Raw genomic sequence first — 20,987 nt, 5'->3', positions numbered from 1 at the left:
CACTCATCACACTAAGAGACTCCTGCTACAATGGGGTTCCGTCTCGTCCTTTGGCTCAAGCACCACCTGTAGCTCCCGCTGCCCAGGAGACAGAGCCCAAAGGCCTCGCCCAGATCTGCCGGCCTCTCACTGAGGCCTGCTCTGCCTGTTCCCTCTCTATGTCTCCTGTACTTGGGCCTCTGCTGGCCTTTCGTCTCTGCCCGGGCCAGCACTCCCACAGACTGCCCCCACCACCACCCCAAACCCAACCCTCATACCCCAAGACTCCCCTCCACCGTCCCCAAACATTGTTCACAGCCTTGCCCAAGTGTACTTCCCCCCACCCCCAACCAGAGGCTCTGAGATCTGCTTGGTCTGTGGACTGTGAGCGGACCTGCAGGCAGTTTTCCACATGGTCCCACAGCCCTCATGGATACAGTCACCCCACAAGTTGAGAGATCACAGGTGCCATAATGGAATGGCCATTCAGCTGTTCATCAACACTGCACCAGCAGGTGACAGTCCAGCATGGGAGTGGCCACTCAGGTGCAGGCCAGCCACGCCATCTGGAGGAGACCTGAGGCCTCATGGGGCCAGGTACTGCCCCTTGGCTGCTGGGTGGGGAGAGGCCCGAGGGTCCAGGCAGAGGCCTGGGAAACCAGAGCATCGGGGCAACACTCTAAGAATTCAAACCGTTGTCTCTGGCCAACAGGAACCACTTAGGGTCTAAATATTCACAGCGAGTACAAACCCCAGCTGTCCCTCAGGACCCTGCAGCCCAGCCAGCCACCCAGAAGACACCACAGCCTTCTCTGGGACCCCTCAGGCACTCGGGCCAGGCCCACCCTGCACCTAGTCCTACCTGCACCCCGGCTCACCCTGCCCCTCCCCCCAGATTCTGCCTAGTCTCTCTGCCCTCTCCCGCCACCCTGCTTGTCTCCTCTTGTCCCAAAGGAGCCAGGCTTGGCCCCCCACTCTTCTCCAAACAAGCCTAAATATTCAAGGTGCTCACCCCCTGCTTCCCCAGCACCAAGTTTTCTTTCCAAGGGAGTAATTCCCTGGCTGACGACTCCTGGGGAGGCCTCTCGTGCATCCCTGTCCCATAGTGCCCACCTAGGGCAGCTGGGCAGCTGGGACAGCAAAGAGGCATTCACAGGGCTCAGGACAACGGATCTTTGCCAACAGTATTGCTTCTCCCACCTGCAAGCCTGCTCCCCGGGACAGGTGATGTCCAGTCACGTCAACTCCGCCAAAGCCAGGTTTCCTGCTGCCGCCCTCCACGCAGGCCAACCTCTCCTTGCCACGTGCCCACCTCTGCTCCCTCTCTTCCACTGACACCTCTCGGCACCCCCAGCTTCATCCCAGCCTGCTTTTTCTTCTCCTCAGCGCCTCCTATCGCCCACCCCATGCTCCAATGGAATGCACCTCTGCCTGGCCCTCCAGCCCAGCCCACAGTTCCTGCAAGGCCCAGGTCCTCCCGAACACTCCAGCCTGTGGTCATCTCCTTGTAGGAATTTTCTAGAACTAAGCTGTTTAATTCAGCATCTACCTGTCCCCTGTTGTTGTTGTTGTTGTTGTGTGCCATCAAGTTGCCTGAGACTCATAGAAACCCTATGTACAACAGCTCTGAACCCTGCCCTATCATGACCCAGTCTCAATGACTCTGACACATCTAATCCCATTGTTCTAGTTATCATGTTAATCCATCTCATCCAGGTTCTTCTTCTCCTGCACTGTTCCTCCACCCTTCCAAGCATGACGCCCTTATCCCAGGACTGGTCCCTCCTGGTCATGTGTCCAAAGGATGCTTCCAAATCTGCCACCTGTACCTCTGTTTACATCCGAATGAGTTCAAGTCACATGAAATCCAAAATTCCCCTCCACACATTCACTAGCTGTCCCAAGTGCATGAGAGCCAGTAGTTGAAAGCTCCCACACTGGACAACACGGGACAGAAGTTGCCATCACCTCGGGAAGTCAGACAAGAGTGCCTGGCCCTCAGCAACCCCGTCTCATGTGGTCGATTCTCTGCTGGACGGGTTTGTCTAGACACCCACCTAGCCTAGGAACCCCAGCCAACGCCTCGCCCGGCCCAGTAAGGCAAGCAGGGGTGGATGGTTCTAGATTCAACACAATTTCTGCAGTGACCGGGGCCTGGCTCAGGGTCACATCACCAAGTAAGAGGAAGAGAAACCACCAGGCCTCCTGAGACCCAGCCCGAGAGCCTCTCCAGATGTCCCCTCACACCCGGCTTGCTCTGCTTGCTCTGCATGTGTGGGAGAAAGAGAGGCAGCCCCTCCCACTGCGTTTACAGCCTCGGGAAGGCCGATGGAGCATCAGCTCTGAGTTGGTTCCGGCTAGGTGGCAAAACGTTTGAATTTTCATTTGAAGGCTTACTCTAAGGCCTCTGGGGGTCAGATGAGAGGCCATCCCTCCCCGCCCGGCTGGCAGCACTAGTGCCTATCCGCAGCCTCTCCCTGGGCTGCTGAGGGGAGAACAGGGAGGGGCCGGGGCAGCTGGAGGCCAACTCACATAGGTGTCGTGGTCGTACACCTCCACCACGATGCTGGGAAGCTGCTCGGCAATGCTGGCCAGCGTGCCGAAGATCTCCAGCTCGTAGAAGATGAGAGTCTGGTCCCAGGTGGGGTTCAGGGTGTTCTTCACCACCACGGTCTTCTGGCTCTGGTGCAGGAAGGAGACGATGGCGTAGGGATCTGTGGGGCCAGGATAAGAGAGAAGGAGACAGAACACAGCGCAGGTCAGGTCAGGTGTCTGCTCAGGGGCCCCGTGGACCACAGAACTCAAGCAGGTTGCAGGTGCCACTCAGCAGCCTTGAAATGCAACTGGGGACCCTTTCTCATGGAAGCTCTCCTAGTCAACCCACGAAGCTACTAGGGGGCCACCTCAGACAAACAGAACTGGATCCCAGCAGGCAGGCACAGGAGCCCATATCTCCTCCCTAAGCTGACTGTCTGGGCAAGGTCCACCAGAAGAAACAGGTCCCTGCAGGATCTTCTTATTTACAGACTCATGTATCCACATGCATTGATGAAGGATCTTAAGCACCCCAGGCTACGGGCTGAGAAAACCACACAAGTAAAAATAAAAAGACAGCTGTGACTCGCACTTCGGCTAAGCTCCGCTAGAAAGGGCTGGCATCCTTGAGGAACAAGATTAGAGCAGAGCTCTGGAGTGTGATCTGACAGACATGTCCTCATCTGCATTTCCATACTCTCCAGCGGCCACGTGGCAAAGACCCAAAGCAGAAGTGGGTACAAGGAGACCCGTTATGAAGTTACTGCACTCATCAAAAGCTGGGGTTGGCTTATACGGGCATATGACAACAGAGAAAGGCAGACTGGAGAGATGTTGAGCACAGCTTATGAAAAGGGAGCCTGGAGGCAGCTCGGTGTCCCAGTGTCCTTCCCGACCTACCAGCCCCAGCCACTAGGGCCTGGGACACCCCCCCCCCAGCGGTCAGTCCCTCTGCCTGCCCTCAGAGGATCCAATCCATGGCCATTTCCATCTCTTCCTGTGCATCTGAAAGCTGGACTGTGAATACGGATGACAGAAGAATCAATGCCTTTGAGATGTGGTGTGGAGAAGAGTACTGAATATTCCTTGGACGGCCCAAAGGAACCAACAAGTCTGTCTCGGAGGAAGGTCAACCAGAGTGCTCCTCAGAGGCGAGGATGGTGAAACGTCATCTCTCATGCTGCGGGCACGTTGTCAGGGGGGCAGTCTTTGGAAAAGGTCAGAGAGAGGAAGCCCCTCCACCAGGTGGACTGACGCAGTGACTGTGCTGGTGGGCTGGGGCATGTCAGAGACGGTGAGGATGAGACCACACAGGGCGGGGTTCAGATCTGTTGTGCACACACACCGTCGCTACAGGTTGTAGTAGATTTGATGGCACTTGGTAACAACACACACACACACACACACCCCGCCGAGGCATGTGCTTGTCCCAGCCCAGGGACCACAGTCAGAAAGCAAGATGTAGGAAGGTCCTCTGACACTGAGTGCAGGTGATTGATTGGAAGAGGAACAGAGGGCTTGGAATAGGGGCTCCTCCAACTTCTCCCACCAGGACATCAATTTGGGAACATTTATCTTATTGCGACTTTGAAAGACGACAAGTGCCAGACCCTGAGGTGCACAGGGGACAAAAAAGTCTGTACTTAGAGGCTGGTAGCTGCATGCTAGATGTCTCCTAGGGTTGTGTCCAGACGTCCTTAAGATGACAGAGTCCCACAGACCAGCCTGAGCACTGCCACCAGCCCCTCGGGTGACCTCAAGGGGGTCCCAGTGGCCTTGGAGGGAGACGCCTCAGAAGTATGAAGGGGTATCCGGGTACAACCCCGGGTATGGGATGGACAGTGAGGTAGCTCTGTTACACAGGGGAGGAGTACAGGACAGGCTGACCCCAAGGAGACCAAGCGTCACGGCATCTGTGTAGGAGGGGACACAGACAGCTGGCGAAGCCTGGTCATAGGAGAGGCAGGAAGGTTGGCTGTACATTGGGGAGGACTCGTCCTGGGATGAAGGGAGCGGGGTCAAGATTGACTGTCACTCAAGAGCTGCTTCTAAGGAGGAGGGGGAGCTAGGCTGGGGGACGGGCCATCAGAATCCACTAGCTCAGCAATCCTGGCTGTGGTCACAGGAGGCACAAGAGCAGCATGGAGTCAATCACGGTGGGCTTCCTGCAAGAAGTTGGCTTTGACATGGGCCAAGAACACAGGGCATGCTTTGGGGATTTGGGGTTCAGACCTCACAGACATTTTTTTGGGGTAGAAGATGGGTGGAGAAGAAGTGTCTAGCACTCTCCTGGTGGAGCCTCCTGGCACAGGGCTCCCTGTCCACGCACCAGCCTGGCAGGCCTGGCCACCAGCCCTTTCCCTCCTGTCCCTGGCAGGGCCCAGCGGCGTCTGTGCATTTAATGAAACCGTCTGGCTGTGATACCATCAGCTCCAAGCTCGGCAGAGAACCTCTCCCTGGTTCCAGTAAGGGAAAGAGGGCGCGTTCCGATAAATAAAACCATATTAGCACGCCGGCAAAAAAGACCTTTGTGTTCCCGCCCCCAGTGCCTCCCAACGCTTTATTTTTATAAGCGTGCGGGCCCCAGACCGAGCGCGTTTACAGAGATCACAATTGCACATTGTAGCGGCCGTGCGCACTGTATTGCTGTTGGCAGCACCCCCCATGCTGGCCCCAGCAGCCCGGCTCCTTCCAGCACCCCCATCAGCTCAGGCAATGAGCTCAGCACTGGGGAGGGGGGCTCCAAACAGAAATCACCCAGTCCTGCCACCCGCCCAGGGGAGGAGAAAACACACAACAAAGGCATTGTAAAGCACAGGAGGACCGGAGGCCGGGCCCAGACACTGGGCTACTGTGTGCCGACCGCTCCCCCACAGCCCCTCAAAAACTGGGGGCACTGGGAGTCAGTGCTGCCGGAGCAAGGTGGTCAGCTGAAGGGAATTCAGATAAACTCACAGACACATCCTTCTTCCAGGCAAGCAAACTGGGGGATGGAGGGGAGGTGGGGGATGGAGGCAAGATGAGGGGAATCCAGCTGACATCCCACCCCAAGAGGGAGCAACGCCTTCCCTCCACGCCCACACCACCTCAGGGAGCACCCATCCCGTCTAGATCCACCATCAGCTGAGGGAGAGTCTGCTTTGTGGAGCCCTGTGAGGTTGAAGAGCACCTTGAGGACGTTCAAGTCATGAGAGCACCAGTTGCCTGGTGGGTAAGGAGTCGCGCTGCCAAAAAGGCACACGGTTCCCATCCACCAGCTGCTCCAGGGGAGAAGGAGGGGCAGTCACGTCTTGTGATTGACTGCCCTGAAAGCCCACTGCAGGGTCAGCTGAGAGTTGGTTCCAACTCGGTTCACACAACAAGAGTGTGAAGCACGTAAGGACTGGGCTGTAATACGATGACTGAGATACACTCCAAGGGCCGTTCCCAGACCACACCCTTCCTAGGGCACCAGGGGCAACCTTCTGTCCCTCTGATGGGCCTTCCTACCCACCAGCTCAGACCACGTGGGTAAGGGCACAGTGAGAGAGCTCATTCCCAGGTATCAGAGACCATGTGACCAGACAAAGCTCACGTGTCACCAGAACCCAAGCCTGACTCCTGGTCTAGTACTCCCTCAGCCACGCTGCACTCCCAGGGACGCGGCCCTGCACAGAGAGGGGCAGACCTCTAGAAACTGAGGCACTGTGACTGCAATTGTATGTGGCAATAATTCTCCTATAAAATTAAGGGGAAATGTTTAAAATTCTAAAACCTAGCGTTGGCAAGTATTTGATGAACTATATACTGCTCTTTATTGCTGGAAGTAATTCTGTAACCCTTCAGGAAAGCAACTGGGCAGGATGCCCTGAAAAACATCAAAGTGTTCATACCATCCTCTCCCTATTCTTGGGAATCACCCAGCGGAACCCAAAAGCTCTCTGTGCAAAGATATTCACTACAGCATTAGTTGTACGGCATCATTCAGTCAATACACAGTTACTGATTCAGTAGAGGCTTAGGGGTAGGGAGTCGTGCTGCCAACCCAAAAGCACGTGGTTCGAATACACCAGTTGTTTCGTGGGGCAGAGACGGACCATCTAGTCCCATGCGATTTACAGCCTCTGAAACCCCGCTGGAGGGTCAGCTCTGAGTCAGTTCCAACTCGATGTTATAGAACAAGAAGCAAAAGTATGTAACAAGGGAGTTCTAGAGGCCTAGGGGGAAGTTGTGCTGTCAACTCAAAGCCTGGTAATTCAAGTCCACCAATCAATTCTGCTTCCAGAAGAAAGACGAGCAATGCCCTCCTTTGCCATTTACAGCCTCTGAAAACCCACTGGCGAGTCCGCCATGAGTCAGTTCCAACTTGTTAACACACACAACGGTGTGCAGCAGGTAAGAACTGAGCTAGCAAATACTACGATGACTGAGACACACTCCAAGGTCTTAAGACCACGACCATTGGGAGGAAATGATAACTAAACCACAGTTCTGATTTAAGGTGGTCTGAAACTTAACACTGCTACATACACGGTTCTGGGGGTCAGGGGACCCAACTACCCAAAGGAAGTCACTCAGCCTGACCCTTGAGAATGGAACAAGGAGTCAGCCAAGAAAGACCAAGAAAAATGGGGGTATTCCAGGCTCTCTGCATGCACACTTGGGGAACAGCAGGCAGCTGGTGCAGAGAGAGGCAGGGAGCACCAAGGACAGGGACAGAGGAGCTGGGGGCTGGGGAGGGGGAGGCGATCGCACACAGTCCTGTACCCCTGCTGAACAACCTGGACTGAATTCTGGAGAATAGTGTTCCCAGAATGTGTTCATAGAGACACGAGCGCTCCGGGGAGCTAATGAGCGTTTAAACAGGTTGGACAGGCTCCTTTACGGCCTGAGCCGAGCCTCTCCTATGCCGCCAGGGCACCATAAATCTCTCTGTGCACAGCGATCCCCCCGTCTCTCTCACTCAGGAACCCTCTGCAAGTGAAGCGTTTCACAAGCCTCCACTGCGCTTTGGAAAACACCTCCTTAAGCTTGTCAGGTAGATGACCCAGCCAGAGCCAACCTTAACAAAAGGCTGTGTTACAGGCATCGGGAACGCCATGGACACAGCCCAGACGCAAGAATTTTCCAGCGCCACCCAGGACAGAGTGTGAGGGCAAGCAGAAGCACTCACCACCACAGAGGTGGCCTGGTCATGAGGTAACCAGGGCTCCCTGTACCTCACTGTGGCCTGGCCTGGCGGGACTCCTCAGGACCACCCAGCTGGTGCGCAGCTCGGCCCTCCCAAGAGCTATGAGGCAGCCTAGAGGGCACAAGACCTGCTGCTCCTTTTCATGGCCTCCCTCCTCCGGCCCAAACAAAAAGCTTGGTATGTGGCCTACTAGCCATTGTTCATTAGCCTGCTCAGGACCATTGAGCCCACTGGCCTGTGAGACCCTCAGAGAGGAGTCTCTGTAATCACCTTTATTTAATGAGTCCTTCAGACATCAACGATTCTTGGCTGAGCAGAAGGGGCAAAGCAGAACAATGTGACAAGGCAGACAGGCCCCTCTCGAGTTCTCTTTGAGAAATATGAGCAGATAGTCAAAGCTAACAGCTCAGACTGCTGTTACATGCATGTGAAGCATGAACAGGAAGGAGCCTCGTGTGGTTTTTGGTGACATGATTTCTAACTCCTCTAGAGTTATATCTATTCAGTCCAGAAGAAGCATATGCTCACCAAGAAATCCTAGCTCAACATCAAACAGAAGTCGTTTGAATAAACCATCATCTTAAATTTATACAAGGAGGCTTACAGGGCAAAGGGTTGCACCGTTAACCTGAAGGAAGACAGTCCAAAGCCAGCAGTTGCACCGAGGGAGAAAGATGGGCCAACTCCTCTTGTGCAATGCACCGTCTGAAAACCCACTGGAGGGTCAGCTGTAAATCAGTCCTGATCTGAGAGTCATGAGTACGAGTTTGTATTTACAAGGGCCTCACAATGAGAAGCACACAGGCACAGGTCTGCACACACCCTTCCACTGCTCCAGAGAAGTATAACTGACCATACATCACAACTCTCCCCAAGATGTGGGCCTTGGGCTGCAGTTCTTGGGAGATGTGAATATCTCTACCAAGTATCCCTATTTGGGGAGTTCAGATGATTTCCCAGGTATTTCCTGGACAATGATAAATGTCTTCCCCCAAACCTCAAGTCAGGGCTGCTCTGGGAGAAACAAGAGAGTAGGCAAGCCACCCACCGCCACCCGGGGCAGCTCTGGGACATCCCACATAGGAGACCATTGGAGAGCACCCCCAGGGCCACTCAAGACCAAGGAAGTACTACAGGACATGGACAGGCTGGAGTCACAAGAGTGTTCCCGAGGAGGGCCCTCTGTCCCAGACACCCTGGCGGACAGGCTGGAAGGTGCTACCAGCGACAGACACTGGGCTAGACCCTCCCCTGGCCCCAGACATTCCGGATTCACACTTGAGTTTCCTCAGAGAGATGCCAGCCGGTGGCCGCGCGCACAGCCTTCGGCCGCCAGCCGCCCCAAGGTCAGTTCCAGGGGAGGAATCGCTTTGGTTTAAGGTTTGGGAGTGAAAATAAACACTCTGGGTTTTATAGGTTCACTCGTGTTGGCTGCTGTTTTCCTTTCCAGCAGCTGCTCAATCGGGCCTTTCATTCAGAAACCAGTGGCCTCGGAGGAAGCCCTGGGCAGTGCCCTCAAAGCTCAAGGGATGTTTATTTGGGGGAGGGGGTGGGGCCGGGATGGAAAATGTGACGTCTCCCCAGGCGCTGCCTGGCTGACCCTGCCACAGCAGTCGCCAGAGGTGAGTGTGGCAGTCCTCACATCTACCCGGGGCCAGTCCAGCACACAGAGGCCAGGGGGCTTCTGACCCGGGCCCAGGCCTCGTCACCTGCCCCACGCCAGCCCGTGCCTCCAGCCTCACCCTTTGCACCCTCCCAGGAAGCAGCAAGACTGTGAATTTATTTCCACCCCCGCCTCAGGGTAAGGTCAAGTGGTCAGAAACTATCTTGGCAACCTCACCCAGCAAACCACAGATGCAGAAAACGGCCCTGGTCGGCCCATCTCTGCACTGACTTGTGTGCACTTTATGGTGGAGATCTTGGGACCCTGTCCCACAGCTCAGAGACGGCACCATCCGCCCTGAATCCCTCCCTGCAACCCACTGGCAGCACAATGTAAGAACACAGGCCCTTGACCCCCAGGTGACCCCCAACAGGTCTGCAGAAGCTGTAAATCCCACAGGAGGAGTCTGTCCGCCGTTCTTCCTGGGAGCAGCTGGTGGATTCGCATTCAGCTATTTTAACTCAAGCAGTTCTGTCAGCCCAAGCCTCAGTGTCTTCATCTGCAGGATGGAGATGTGTGATGTCTACTTCACGCTGTAGTTGTCAACAATGAATGAAATCTTGTCAGGAAAGCACCTGGTACATGAAATGCTAGTTTTTGAAGATCAAGTGCTGCAGATTTAAAGGTTAATACAAGGCCACTTGTTGGAGGAAGTCACAGTCAGAGAGGGAGGGGTGTGGGCCAGAGAAAGACTGAAATTGAACATATGCAGCGAGCGAGGAGGTCAGGAGAGGGGTAGACCAAGCAAAAAAGGGACAGCACAGGGGCCAAGGAAGAAGCAGCCAGCTCAGCTCAACGAAGGATTAGGGGGCATCTGGGCTGGGTTTTGAAGGATGAGTAAGAGTTGGCTTGATTCAAACTCAAGAGGGAATATCGTCCAGGCAAAAGGAGCACTGGATGCAAAAGCCAGGCATGTGGAAGAACTCAACAAGTGTGGACAACTGTTGGCGGGGCCGAGACGCAGCTGGAAAAGGGTGCGTAGGAAGATGGAGAGGAGAGCCTCAGACTGAGGATCTGGACAGTCATTCTAGAAGAGTCAGGGGTTGATCGGTCTGCGTCTGAATAAGGGGAGGGTCACAGGACCAGATGCACCAGGGACAGTGTGGAAGGGGGCAGGGAGCCAGGAACAGAAAGCCCAGATGAGGCAAGGCCAGCGTGAGGTGGCAGCCAAGGCTCTAACGAGGAGGACATGTGTCTGAGAGAGTTTGGGAGCCAGGAGCCCCTGGATGAGTGACGGCTTCAGGCTGGGAAGGAACAGGCTGAGACCTGGACCAAGGTAGGGAAAGCAGAGGAGATGAGTCCGCGCGATGGCATCTTAGGGGGCTTGCTGGATAAGATGAACCAACATGCTTTGGTTCCAGCACCATATTCAAGAATCTGAAGGACAGAAAATACCTAGCTGTGGCTGACGGGATGAGGAGGGACTGAAGGTCTGGAAGGTTCCCACAGATGAGTGGTCACTGGATCTTGGGGGCGGGGGGGAGGGACTCCAGCACCCAGAGATCAGGACACAGACAGGGGACCCAGGAGCACAGGACTGGGGAGCAGTGAGATGGCTGAGTAGGAACCAAGGGAGTGGAGAGGACTCAGCAGAACATGATGCCTGGGGCCAAGATAAAAGGGACCTGAAGAATAAGGACAGCCAAGCAGACCATGGCTACTGCACCTGAGTGTCAGGAGACCCCAGGGACCCTAACCTGTCACACAGGTAGGCAGGGCAGGTTCCACCCACGAAGGAGATGCCTCGGCTATGGTCCCTTCTGGCTGAAGGCCGGACTCCGGAGGCCCAAGCTCTCAGCCTCCTCACTCCTCACCTTTGCCCCCTGCCCCCCACCTACCAGAAAAGGAGTCCTTGTCCATCGCGGCCAGGTCCCGGGCCTGGTACATGTAGCAGCGGAGATGGTAGCGGTTCCCATCTTCACAAAGGGACAGACAGAAACACAGTGTGAGGGCCATGTGGCTACCAGGGGGAATGGAGCCTGTCCCCGGTCAGGTCAGGGCAGGATGGCCCTCTCCAGGACCGGGAGGACACACTGTGGTGATCAACACAGGGTCAGGGCTATGGCAGGGTGAGGGTGAGGTTTAGATTTAGGGCAGGTTTAGGGTGAGGGTTTAGGTTCAGGCTGGTGGCAGGGCGAGAGTGAGGGTTTAGGTTCAGGGCAGGTTTAGGGTCGGGGTTTAGGTTCAGGGTAGGGTTAGAGTCAGGGGTAGGGTTTAGGTTACGGGTAGGAGTAGGGTTAGGGTTTAGTTTCTGGATGGGTCACACGGTTAGGGACAGGAGGGGACAGGGGAGCAGAATAAAGAGGAGATGCCTGGGCCACCAGGAGGCGGGGGGCTTGAATGTTGGTTTCTCGTCCAGAACTGATACACACATGGGCACCATTGAAAGTGAACACATCCAAGTGTCACATGCAGATGCACAGGTTACACACCCGATGCGCACACACTCATGAGGCACACACCACACACGACAAACACAACCAGGCACACAGAGAAACACACCACACACAGAAACACAGAAAGGTTTACATTACTCACAGATACCAGTGCAGACACACACACTACACACACAGATGCACACAGGCACACATGTACACAAACACAAAGTGCACACAGACATACACCAGTCCACACTGCACACCCAGGGACAGGGAGCTCTAGTGGACTAGTGGTAAGGAGGTGTGCTGCCAACCCAAAGGCAGGTAGTTCGAATCCACCAGCTGCTCTACGGGAGAAAGACGGGCAATCTCCCCCAGTGAGAGCTACAGCTTCTGAAAATCCACCATCCGGTCAGCTGGCCATCGATTCTGACCCTTCAAACTTAGCACCATAACACCATGAGGGGATAAATACAAGGACATCGCACACATGTGCACACACAGAAATGCTTGTGCGCTGTCCAAGGCTGCATTACATAGATTCTGTCCTTCTCAGCCTCTGTCTACACACAAGTGACCACAGAACTTCACACTGTCAGGACCACGGTCCCACGCCCATCCCACCCCCAAACATCACTTACAGTCAAAGATGCAGAAGATCGTGGGCCTGTTTACGCCGAATTTCATGGTCGAGACGTACAAGGAATCCTCACTCTTTTCGTCCACCATGCCACCCTGGGGACAGAGAGCTGGTCATGGCGGCCCCTGGCCCCAGAGGCTGGGGTGGCATGGAGACTGGTCCCAAGAGCCCACGCTCCGGACCTCGAGACAGTGTCCCCAGCTGCCGTAAGCTGGGCTGTCAGGGCTGTAATTCCGCTCTGTGTCCTTGTCTTGTCCTAAAACATGCCTGACTCCAGATCATCAGAGGACAGCAGCAGATGCTCCCCCTCTACTGAGTGGAATCTTTAGCTCTTCTGGTCACAGAGGTTGGAGGGTAAGGGAAGGAATAAACCCTGAGGGCTTCTCGGAGGGGGCGTTCACATGGAGGGAGGTACCCCCATCAGGAGTGATTATATATTAGTGGAGAGTTCTCCAGGACCTCATCTTCCCACCCCTCCAGGTCTAAGACAGTGCTAGTCGGAGACAGGTCCACCGAGCAGGGTCCCTCGTTGATGGGAGCCGGGATGCTGCCTGGTACCACCCCCAACTCCTCATGATTCCCACCGCATGGAGGTTGAGGAGGGCTCAGGCTGAAGCCAGGGCCAGACACGGGACAGGAGCAGGGGTCTGTCACACTGCCTACTGTTTGGCTGTCGACCCATCACCTGGTCCTCAAAAGCACTGGGTCCTAAGCGCTGAGCCACAGATGGCTCCTTATGACGCCAAGGCTCGCCCACGTCCCTGGGCCAGATGCGGTCTGGTGTTCTCACCACCACCACCGTCTCGTGGTGGCCCTGCACCATCTGGAGACTCAGGAACCCAACACCATGCAAGGGCCCCAAGGCCGGGTGTGTGGGTCACAGTGCAGCCTTCGCCTCCAGACTGGTCCTAGCTCCCTGCTCGTTGACCTCCCCGGCTGGGAGCCCAAGTGGGGTCCAGAAGTAGGACTCTGGGACTCTGGGGTTGGTGTCCAGGGGCCCAGGCTGTCCTCTGCAGCCCCACTCCTCTCCTCCCCCCTCCTGTCACCTGCTCCTTTCAGAGGCAGTGAGGTGGCCTATGCCCTGGACACACCAGCACGCATGCGCACGCGCACGTGCGCGCGCACACACACACACACACACCCCTGGGTAAAGCTCTTTTCTGTCCCCCAGGGGGCCTGCTCACCCCACGCAGGTCCGCCCACAGTGAGCAGCCCCCACCAGCACTCAGCTGGCCTGGCCTGACTCCATGCTGGCTGTAGCCATTTCTCCAGGGATCCTGACGTCTCCCCGGGTCCCTGAGCTACAATGTCCCCCACACCCACTACTGTGAGCCGATTGGGACGCTCAGCAACCCTGAAAGACAAAGTAGAAACACCCCCAGCGCTGCCACGGCTGCAGAGTGTTACGGAAGCAGGGAAGCTGCTGTCTTCTCTTCGGCCGATGGGAGCAAACCGCTGACCGACGGGTTGTGGTTGGCCCCTTTAATCGCTGCACCACCAGCTCTTCCAGACACAAGCATCCACGGCACCACAGTACCCCTCCTCTCCCAGTCATGCCCCTCACAAGACTGAGCCCCACAGTATCCAAGAGCCTCTCAGGACACTTGTTTTTCCTCCTCTAACCCAGCCCACACCCCACGGCCAGACGCCCTAACCTGTGAAGACTTGAACTCACACTCATTGCTGTGTGATCACAGCGGACCCACTGCTGACCCCTGAGCAGGTTCTCAGAGTCTGGGCATCACACAAGAGGATTTGTCTTCCTCCCTGGGGGCAGCTAGGGGATTTGAACTACCTTTCCTTGGGTTAGCAGCACCGCTCTCTATCCACTCTCCCACCAGAGCTCCCTCCTTATCCCACTACTGTTACGCGCCATCAAGTCAGAACTGCCCCATAGCTCACCCTCCGGTGGGTTTTCAGAGACAGTTAATCACACAGGAGGAGACTGTTCATGGAGCCGCTTAACCCACAGTCACCCCCTCACCCCTCTGCCTGAATCTCCCACTGGTTGTGGACAGCTGAAAAGTCCACTCCAGCCTCCCGGTCAGAACTCCGTGGTTTGGGAAATCTCATTCCAGCACTGGGCACTTCCCGCAAAGCCAGCCCACAGCCTCAGACAGGCCTTGCTCCTGAAAGCGTCCCGGCTCCCTCCCAGCCACTCTCTGGCCCGGCCTGCATCCCTGCAGTGTCCGAGTGTTATCAGCCTGTCCTGTGTCCTGCAGTGTCCTCGCCACCTTGGACACGCGCTTCGCCAAGCCATCACGCGCGGAGCTCTTCCTCTCTTTCTCTGACCCTCCACCTTTTCTGGCTGCATGTCCATTTTCTAAGAACTTCCGCCTCCTAACCAAATGCCCAAAGAATGTGACATGAAGTTTCCCATTCTTGCCTCTCAGGGGCACCCTGGTTGTACTTCTTCCAGGACAGACCTGTCTGTCCTTTTGACAGCCTGTGGGACACTCAGCACTCCGCTTGTCAGATGTCAACTCAATTTTCAAATCACGTGACACAGCAGAACTCCCCAGGTTTAGGTTTAGGTTTAGGTTGTCATTTTTCTGACAGCAGATAGCTGACACCTGAACAGAATCGCTGGGTGGATTAGAACCTCCAACCTCTCGGTTCATCTGAGACAGCTATTCCAATGCTGTAAGAAGGCTGCGAAGGCCACACCAGGACATACACCTGCTCACAAAGGACACACCTCAGTCCTGCTACTACCAGGCGGTGACACCCAGCTCCCTTTCCAGGGGACCCCACCTCTGCAGGAAGCAAGGTGGTCCTACTCCTGGGCACACAGATCTAACAGGGGTCCAAGAGCCAGGCTGATTGATATGTAATTCTGACCCCCCCCACACACTGACTGACTGGCTGTGTACTGTGGACAAGTTTCTTAACCTCCCTGAACCCATCCCTGTCTTTCATTTGGAAGAGCTGCACAGGACCCATCTCAGAGCTCTGATCATTAAAGGAAATTAAGCGCCCTGCATGTTCAGTGAATGCCTGTTACGAATGACCTCCTGCTGCTTGCTGTCATCCCAGAGTGACCTGCGTGCTGCTGTGACTCCGACAGTTACATCACTGGTATTTCGAATGCCAATAGGTTACCCATAGTGGGCAGTTTCCCGCTGAGATTCCAGACAAACAGAGGCTACAAAGAAAACACTGGTTGCTGAAAAACAAGGAACTCATGAAAAATAAAAAAATGGGTGACCCTGAAGGACATTATGCTGAGTGAAATATCTCAGTTACAAAAGGACAAATATTGCATAGTGCCACTGTTATAAAACAGGACTAACATGGAGTTTGGGGGACACTAAGAAAAGAGGGAATAAATAAATTACACGACATTGAAACAGACGAGGGAGGGAAATGTATAAAAGGAATATATGATTAGGTATTATTGACATGACAAGAGTTCAGAGTAAGAGCTGCATATTAAAGTGGACTGGGGGCAGGGTGGTGGGGGAGACTGTATAACAATAAAAGAATTTTTTCCCCCAAAGATAAAAGCTAACTGAGGGGGAGAGGAAAGGGAGGAAAATTTGCAACAATGAATGAATGGAAATGCAAGTTCTCTACAAACTCTCACTAAAATCTCAATTTAAAAAGAAAAAACTGGTGAGTGACTTCTGAATGTCAGCAGATGGGACCACCAGAGAGCTTACAGACATTGTTACCCAAGCAGAATGACCCATGAGGGACATTGTGTTTGGTGAAGTAGAGAGCCAGTGTGGGGAGACCCTTGGTGGCTTGGGGAGACCAGAGGTGGAATGCACCAGTGCAGCAGTGTGACAGTGGACTTGAACGTGGTGGTGAGCCTGGGATGACAGAGAAAGGGCCAAAGTTCTGTTCTGACGATGAGGTGTGGGGTCCCCAGAGAGGCATGATCAGGGATGCAGGGAAAGCTGACCTCACAGAAGATAAAGCTTGGTCGGAATCCAGGGGCGACACGTGTGGACTGGGGGGATGCCTGGGAAGCCCACAGGTAGAAAGCCACCTCCAGTTCCATGGCCGCACCTTGCTTTCCCTCCCAGCTCCTGGCGACCTCCCTGCCTGCAGTCCCCTGACAGCACATCCCCTCACTTCTCCCCCTCACCGCAAACCTCTTCCAGGTGGCCCTCCCTCCTCTCACCACCCCACCAAATTTGCTTGGCCAGCACCGTCTCTGCTCTGCCCAAGAGCAGGACCTCCCACCTGAGACCAAAGTGTCCTCCTCCATGGGGTTCCTATCAAGACCAGGACCAGATGTCTCCACACCCCAAAAGATACAGGCACTGGGTGTGACATTCAAATCCCCTAGGTCAGAGCACCCAGCCCCAGCCCTTGGGGCCCTCTGCCGGTCACTCCTCCCCTGAGCTCAAGGAGATGGATGGATGGAAAGGCTGGGATGTCGCATTTCTAGGGACCCAGAAGCAAGCACTAGGGACTCTAATTGCGTGCGCTGTTGATCACCCACAAAGCTCAACCAGAGAGCCCCAGTCCCACAGCCACCCTGCTCCATGTCCAGGCAGAACCCCACATTACCTGCTGGTCAACCTCTTCAGCAGCTCAGCCCCACTGGTCCCAAAGAGCGAGAGCCAGACTCTGCATATGTCCCCATCAGACCAGGGCACAGGACACTTAGACCAGCCGGACCCCTGGGGGTCATTTCTAGCATCCCCCTCTCTTATATGCTGTCCCCTCAGCTCCTCCTAAGGTGCCCTCCGCGGGTCCATCTCATCTCAGTAAGTCTCCCTGAAAGGATGAGCAGGGGACCCCTACCATGATCCCCAGCACCTGTGAGTGCACCTGCCACCTGGCATCACAGATACCTGTCTGCTACTCTCTCTCTGTCCCCAAAGCTGTGAGGTCCCCCATGTACACCCGGCCTGCAGCGAGCAGCCCACGCACAGCAGGGATTCAGTGACCTGTGAGTAAGGGATGGAGTGAATGGAGGTTGGGAGGCCTCAGGTGAGAACAAGCACGTGGGCTTGGGGAGGTGTGATGACACCAGCCCACATCAGAGCACCGTCTGAACCAACACAGACACTCCAACGACAGTTTCTCCACTCAGAAGTACGCACTGGGTCACACAGCTGGGCGCACACTCAGGGACTTTGTCACTAACGAGGCAATGACATCTCGTGAAACTGATATGGAGGCTTCTGGAAGACCTCTCTCTCCTGCCCGACCTTCCCTCTGACACCCCATGTGCCAGGCCATTGCTGTTCCCCACTGCACACATCACAACATGCATAACCACACAAGTATCACCACATGCACACCCACACACACCAGTCACACACCACACCTGCACACTCTAAGCACCTGCATTCACTCACATTCCACACCACACATCGCCTTCACACACCCACACCCACACATCTGCAAGCCCAACTCACATGTTCACACACACACACCATGGACACTCACCACAAACTCGTACACTCCCCGTATTCACACACCTATACACACCGACCCCATGTGAATACACACACACACACACACACACACCATGGACACTCACCCCAAACTCATACACTCACTGAATTCACACCTACACACTCCACAGATTCCCATACACCTCCATACACTCACAACTCATACCCTGTGCACACACACACTATGTACACACCCACAGTACATGCACACACACCATACACACTCCGTACAAATCCCAGGTTCACACTCTCATGCACACTGACACAGACCCCATGCATACACACACACCCTGCACACTCACACCACGCTCTTACACACCATCCAGACGTCATATGTTTATACACACTCAGTGCACACTCAAGCATCCCATACACACACATGCACACCTACATGTGTGCCATTCACACCCAGACACACACTCACACCCGCCATATACACCCCGTGCACACTCCCCCACCCCGTGCACACTTGTGTATACACCACATACACTCATACCCTCATACTCCTGCACTCACATGCCCACACACTCACTCACACCCATACACACACACTCCATTCATGCACATATGCACACTCACATTCCGTGCGCTCACACGCCTCACATCCACACACACCCCTCCTACACACCCAAACACCCACACATACATATTCACACATACACGCACACTCTCACACACCACACATCCATACACACTCTCACACACACCAGTGCACTCTTACATCCATCAACACTCACACTCATACACTACACATCACTCACACTCACGTACACCACACACACATCCCACTCACACACACCTTACTCATACACACACACTCCCCACCACGCACACTCGCACCCACAAAGCCTCTCTCTCTCCTCACACTCATACACTACACATCACTCACACTCACGTACACCACATACACATCCCACTCACACACACCTTACTCATACACACACACTCCCCACCACGCACACTCGCACCCACGAAGCCGCTCTCTCTCCCTCTGTCTGGATTTCTTTTTCATAGACTGCTTGTCACCATCAGATGTGTGACGTGCCAGCCTGTGACTCCGGGAGAGTACCACGGTGGCCCACCCAGTGCACAGCTGGCGCCAGGAGTCCTCAGGGAAATCTCCTGAGTCCATGATGGAGCCCCCAGCACACCCGCCTCTCGTCACACAGCCTCCCTCCAGGAGGAACTGCGCGAGGATAAGATCTTCTCTGGGGTACAGAGCCCGACTTGAGGGAAGGATCCCAGCACCCAGGTGGGCATCTCACAGAGTGAACACCGAACATTTATCACATTAGATGAAATCTCCAGCAACCCCCTGCCCTAAGACATGTCCCACCTCAGAAAAAGGTACAAGAACTGTGAGTCAGTGACACTCGGGGTCTGACCGTTACAGAAAGAGCAACTGGTGTGGAATCCCATCTCGGGCTGGGGTCGCATGTGGGATGGCACAGAATGGGACAGTCCTGGGGTTTCATTCAGGAAGGCTTCCTGGAGGAGGAGCAGGAGGGTGTATGAGACCTGAGAAGAGAAGGCTGCCTTTTGCTGAGGGGCTGAGGCTGGGATGAGAAAGCAGGCTGGAGGTGGGGAGGGGAAGGCTGCCTTGGCCTCACCACCTCAGGACTGAAGCTGAGACATGGAAGCAGGGTGGAGGCGGGGAGGGGGAAGGGCTACCCTCCTCGGGTTGTCTGGAGCCAGGCTGCAGGGGCTGGGGTCTGACGCTCTGGTCCACCCCCCCCCCAGGCCCTTCAATGTGCATACCCACCTTCCCAGACCCAGGCCAGGCCAAGGGCATTGGGTTTCCCACAGTCACATTCCTGCCTCCATAGCTCATGCGGACGGACTCTGGGGCTGGCAGCCTGTGGTCTGTGGCCAGGCACCCCCTCTTAGGACCAGCTATGCAGCTATGTAAGGGATCCTGCTGCCTGCTCTTGGGGACCAGGCCTCCCCTGGGGTGCAGCTGCTCACAGAAGGTCAAGACAAGAGGACCTTGCAGGTGCCACAAAACCCACTACAACTCCTCAAGTGGCAACCCAGTGAGGGTGGCAATACCTGGAAGAGGGGAGCAAGGTCTTGGGAAACAATAATGTATAGTGGGCACTCATGACCCCCTTAAACCTGACCCAAGGTCACAAACACAAGAGACTCCTGGGTGAAACAATGTGGGTTGTTTTCTCACGTCGCAGCTGTGGGCTTGGCCAGCGTGGTTCAGACGCCTTATCTGTGCTACAAGAGGGCAAACACCCAGGGCCCCTCTCCCAGGACATCTCAGAGGGTGAAGTGATGGCGCAGGACAGGACAGGGCCCTGTGAATCTGTTGTTCATAGGGCGGCTGCAGGGCACTCGACTTGATGGCACCTAACAAAGCTGAACAGGGCAGAGGGCATGGGCCCGTCTCAGGGTCGATCTGACACGGTGCGGTCTTGTTCAGGACGTGGAGGGTGGAGGCTGAGGGTCTCTGTGTGTGTGTCTTATGCAGAACGAAGCCCACCTACCCCTGCATTTGGAGGAGTCATGTGTGTGTCCGTTGGGAGTGTGTGTTCTGTCTTCATGTGTGACATAGTGCAAATGCATGGGGGACCAAGACCCCCAGGGGTCACCACTGGGTGGCCATTTACCTCAACTGCTCTGGGACATTCCCCATCATGCTGGAGCATATGGGTGTGAGCCGGGGTCATTTGAGGCCATTAGTGGAAGAACTGTCCTAATCACTGACGTGTTCTGGCATGACACAAGGGAGTTCTCTGCTGTTTCCACGTATGAAGACATGCAATCCCTATGCACATAGGTGTTCAAGCACGCATGCATACCCTCAAAAATATGCACACATGTGTGTGCACACACATATACACACACACGTGCACACGTCTGCACACACCCCTGTGCACACACACACGTGCCTGCTAGCCTGACACAGCATGACACCTGCCTGCGAGTCCTCTGGGATCTCCGCACGTGGATTTGTGAAGTCTCTGGACATTAAGGACCTGGGCTACACAAAGCTCTGCAAACTTGCTACAAAAGGCTGGATAGAATGTATTTCCCCCTTTGGGGGCCACGTAACAACCTCTCTCGCCACCATTTGGCTCTGCCAGCCACCTACAAGCTGTTGTTGCTACGTGCTGTTGAATCAGAACCAGCTCATAGCTGGCCCTTCAACGGGCTTTCAGAGGCTATAAGTCACACAAGAAGGGACTGTCCATCTTTC

At 55.1% G+C, this 20,987-nt stretch overlaps 1 protein-coding gene across 14 annotated transcripts in view; it reads right to left on the bottom strand.

Moving 5' to 3' along the window:
- DYSF (dysferlin) overlaps nt 1-20,987 on the bottom strand; it is a 238,455-nt gene that overhangs the window by 94,965 nt on the left and 122,503 nt on the right. For all 14 annotated transcript variants that reach the window (XM_006880872.1, XM_006880868.1, XM_006880876.1 and 11 more), the window contains 3 exons: nt 12,367-12,460; nt 11,186-11,263; nt 2,512-2,693 (listed from right to left, as the gene is read on the bottom strand). In XM_006880872.1, coding sequence (XP_006880934.1) covers nt 2,512-2,693; nt 11,186-11,263; nt 12,367-12,460 — 354 coding nt within the window. The remainder of the gene's footprint in view (nt 1-2,511; nt 2,694-11,185; nt 11,264-12,366; nt 12,461-20,987) is intronic.

This window comes from Elephantulus edwardii, unplaced genomic scaffold, assembly GCF_000299155.1.
Source record: "Elephantulus edwardii isolate Elephantulus edwardi_28Jun2011 unplaced genomic scaffold, EleEdw1.0 scaffold00011, whole genome shotgun sequence".
Classification (NCBI taxonomy): Eukaryota; Metazoa; Chordata; class Mammalia; order Macroscelidea; family Macroscelididae; genus Elephantulus; species Elephantulus edwardii.
This window is presented reverse-complemented; position numbering and strand designations above follow the sequence as displayed.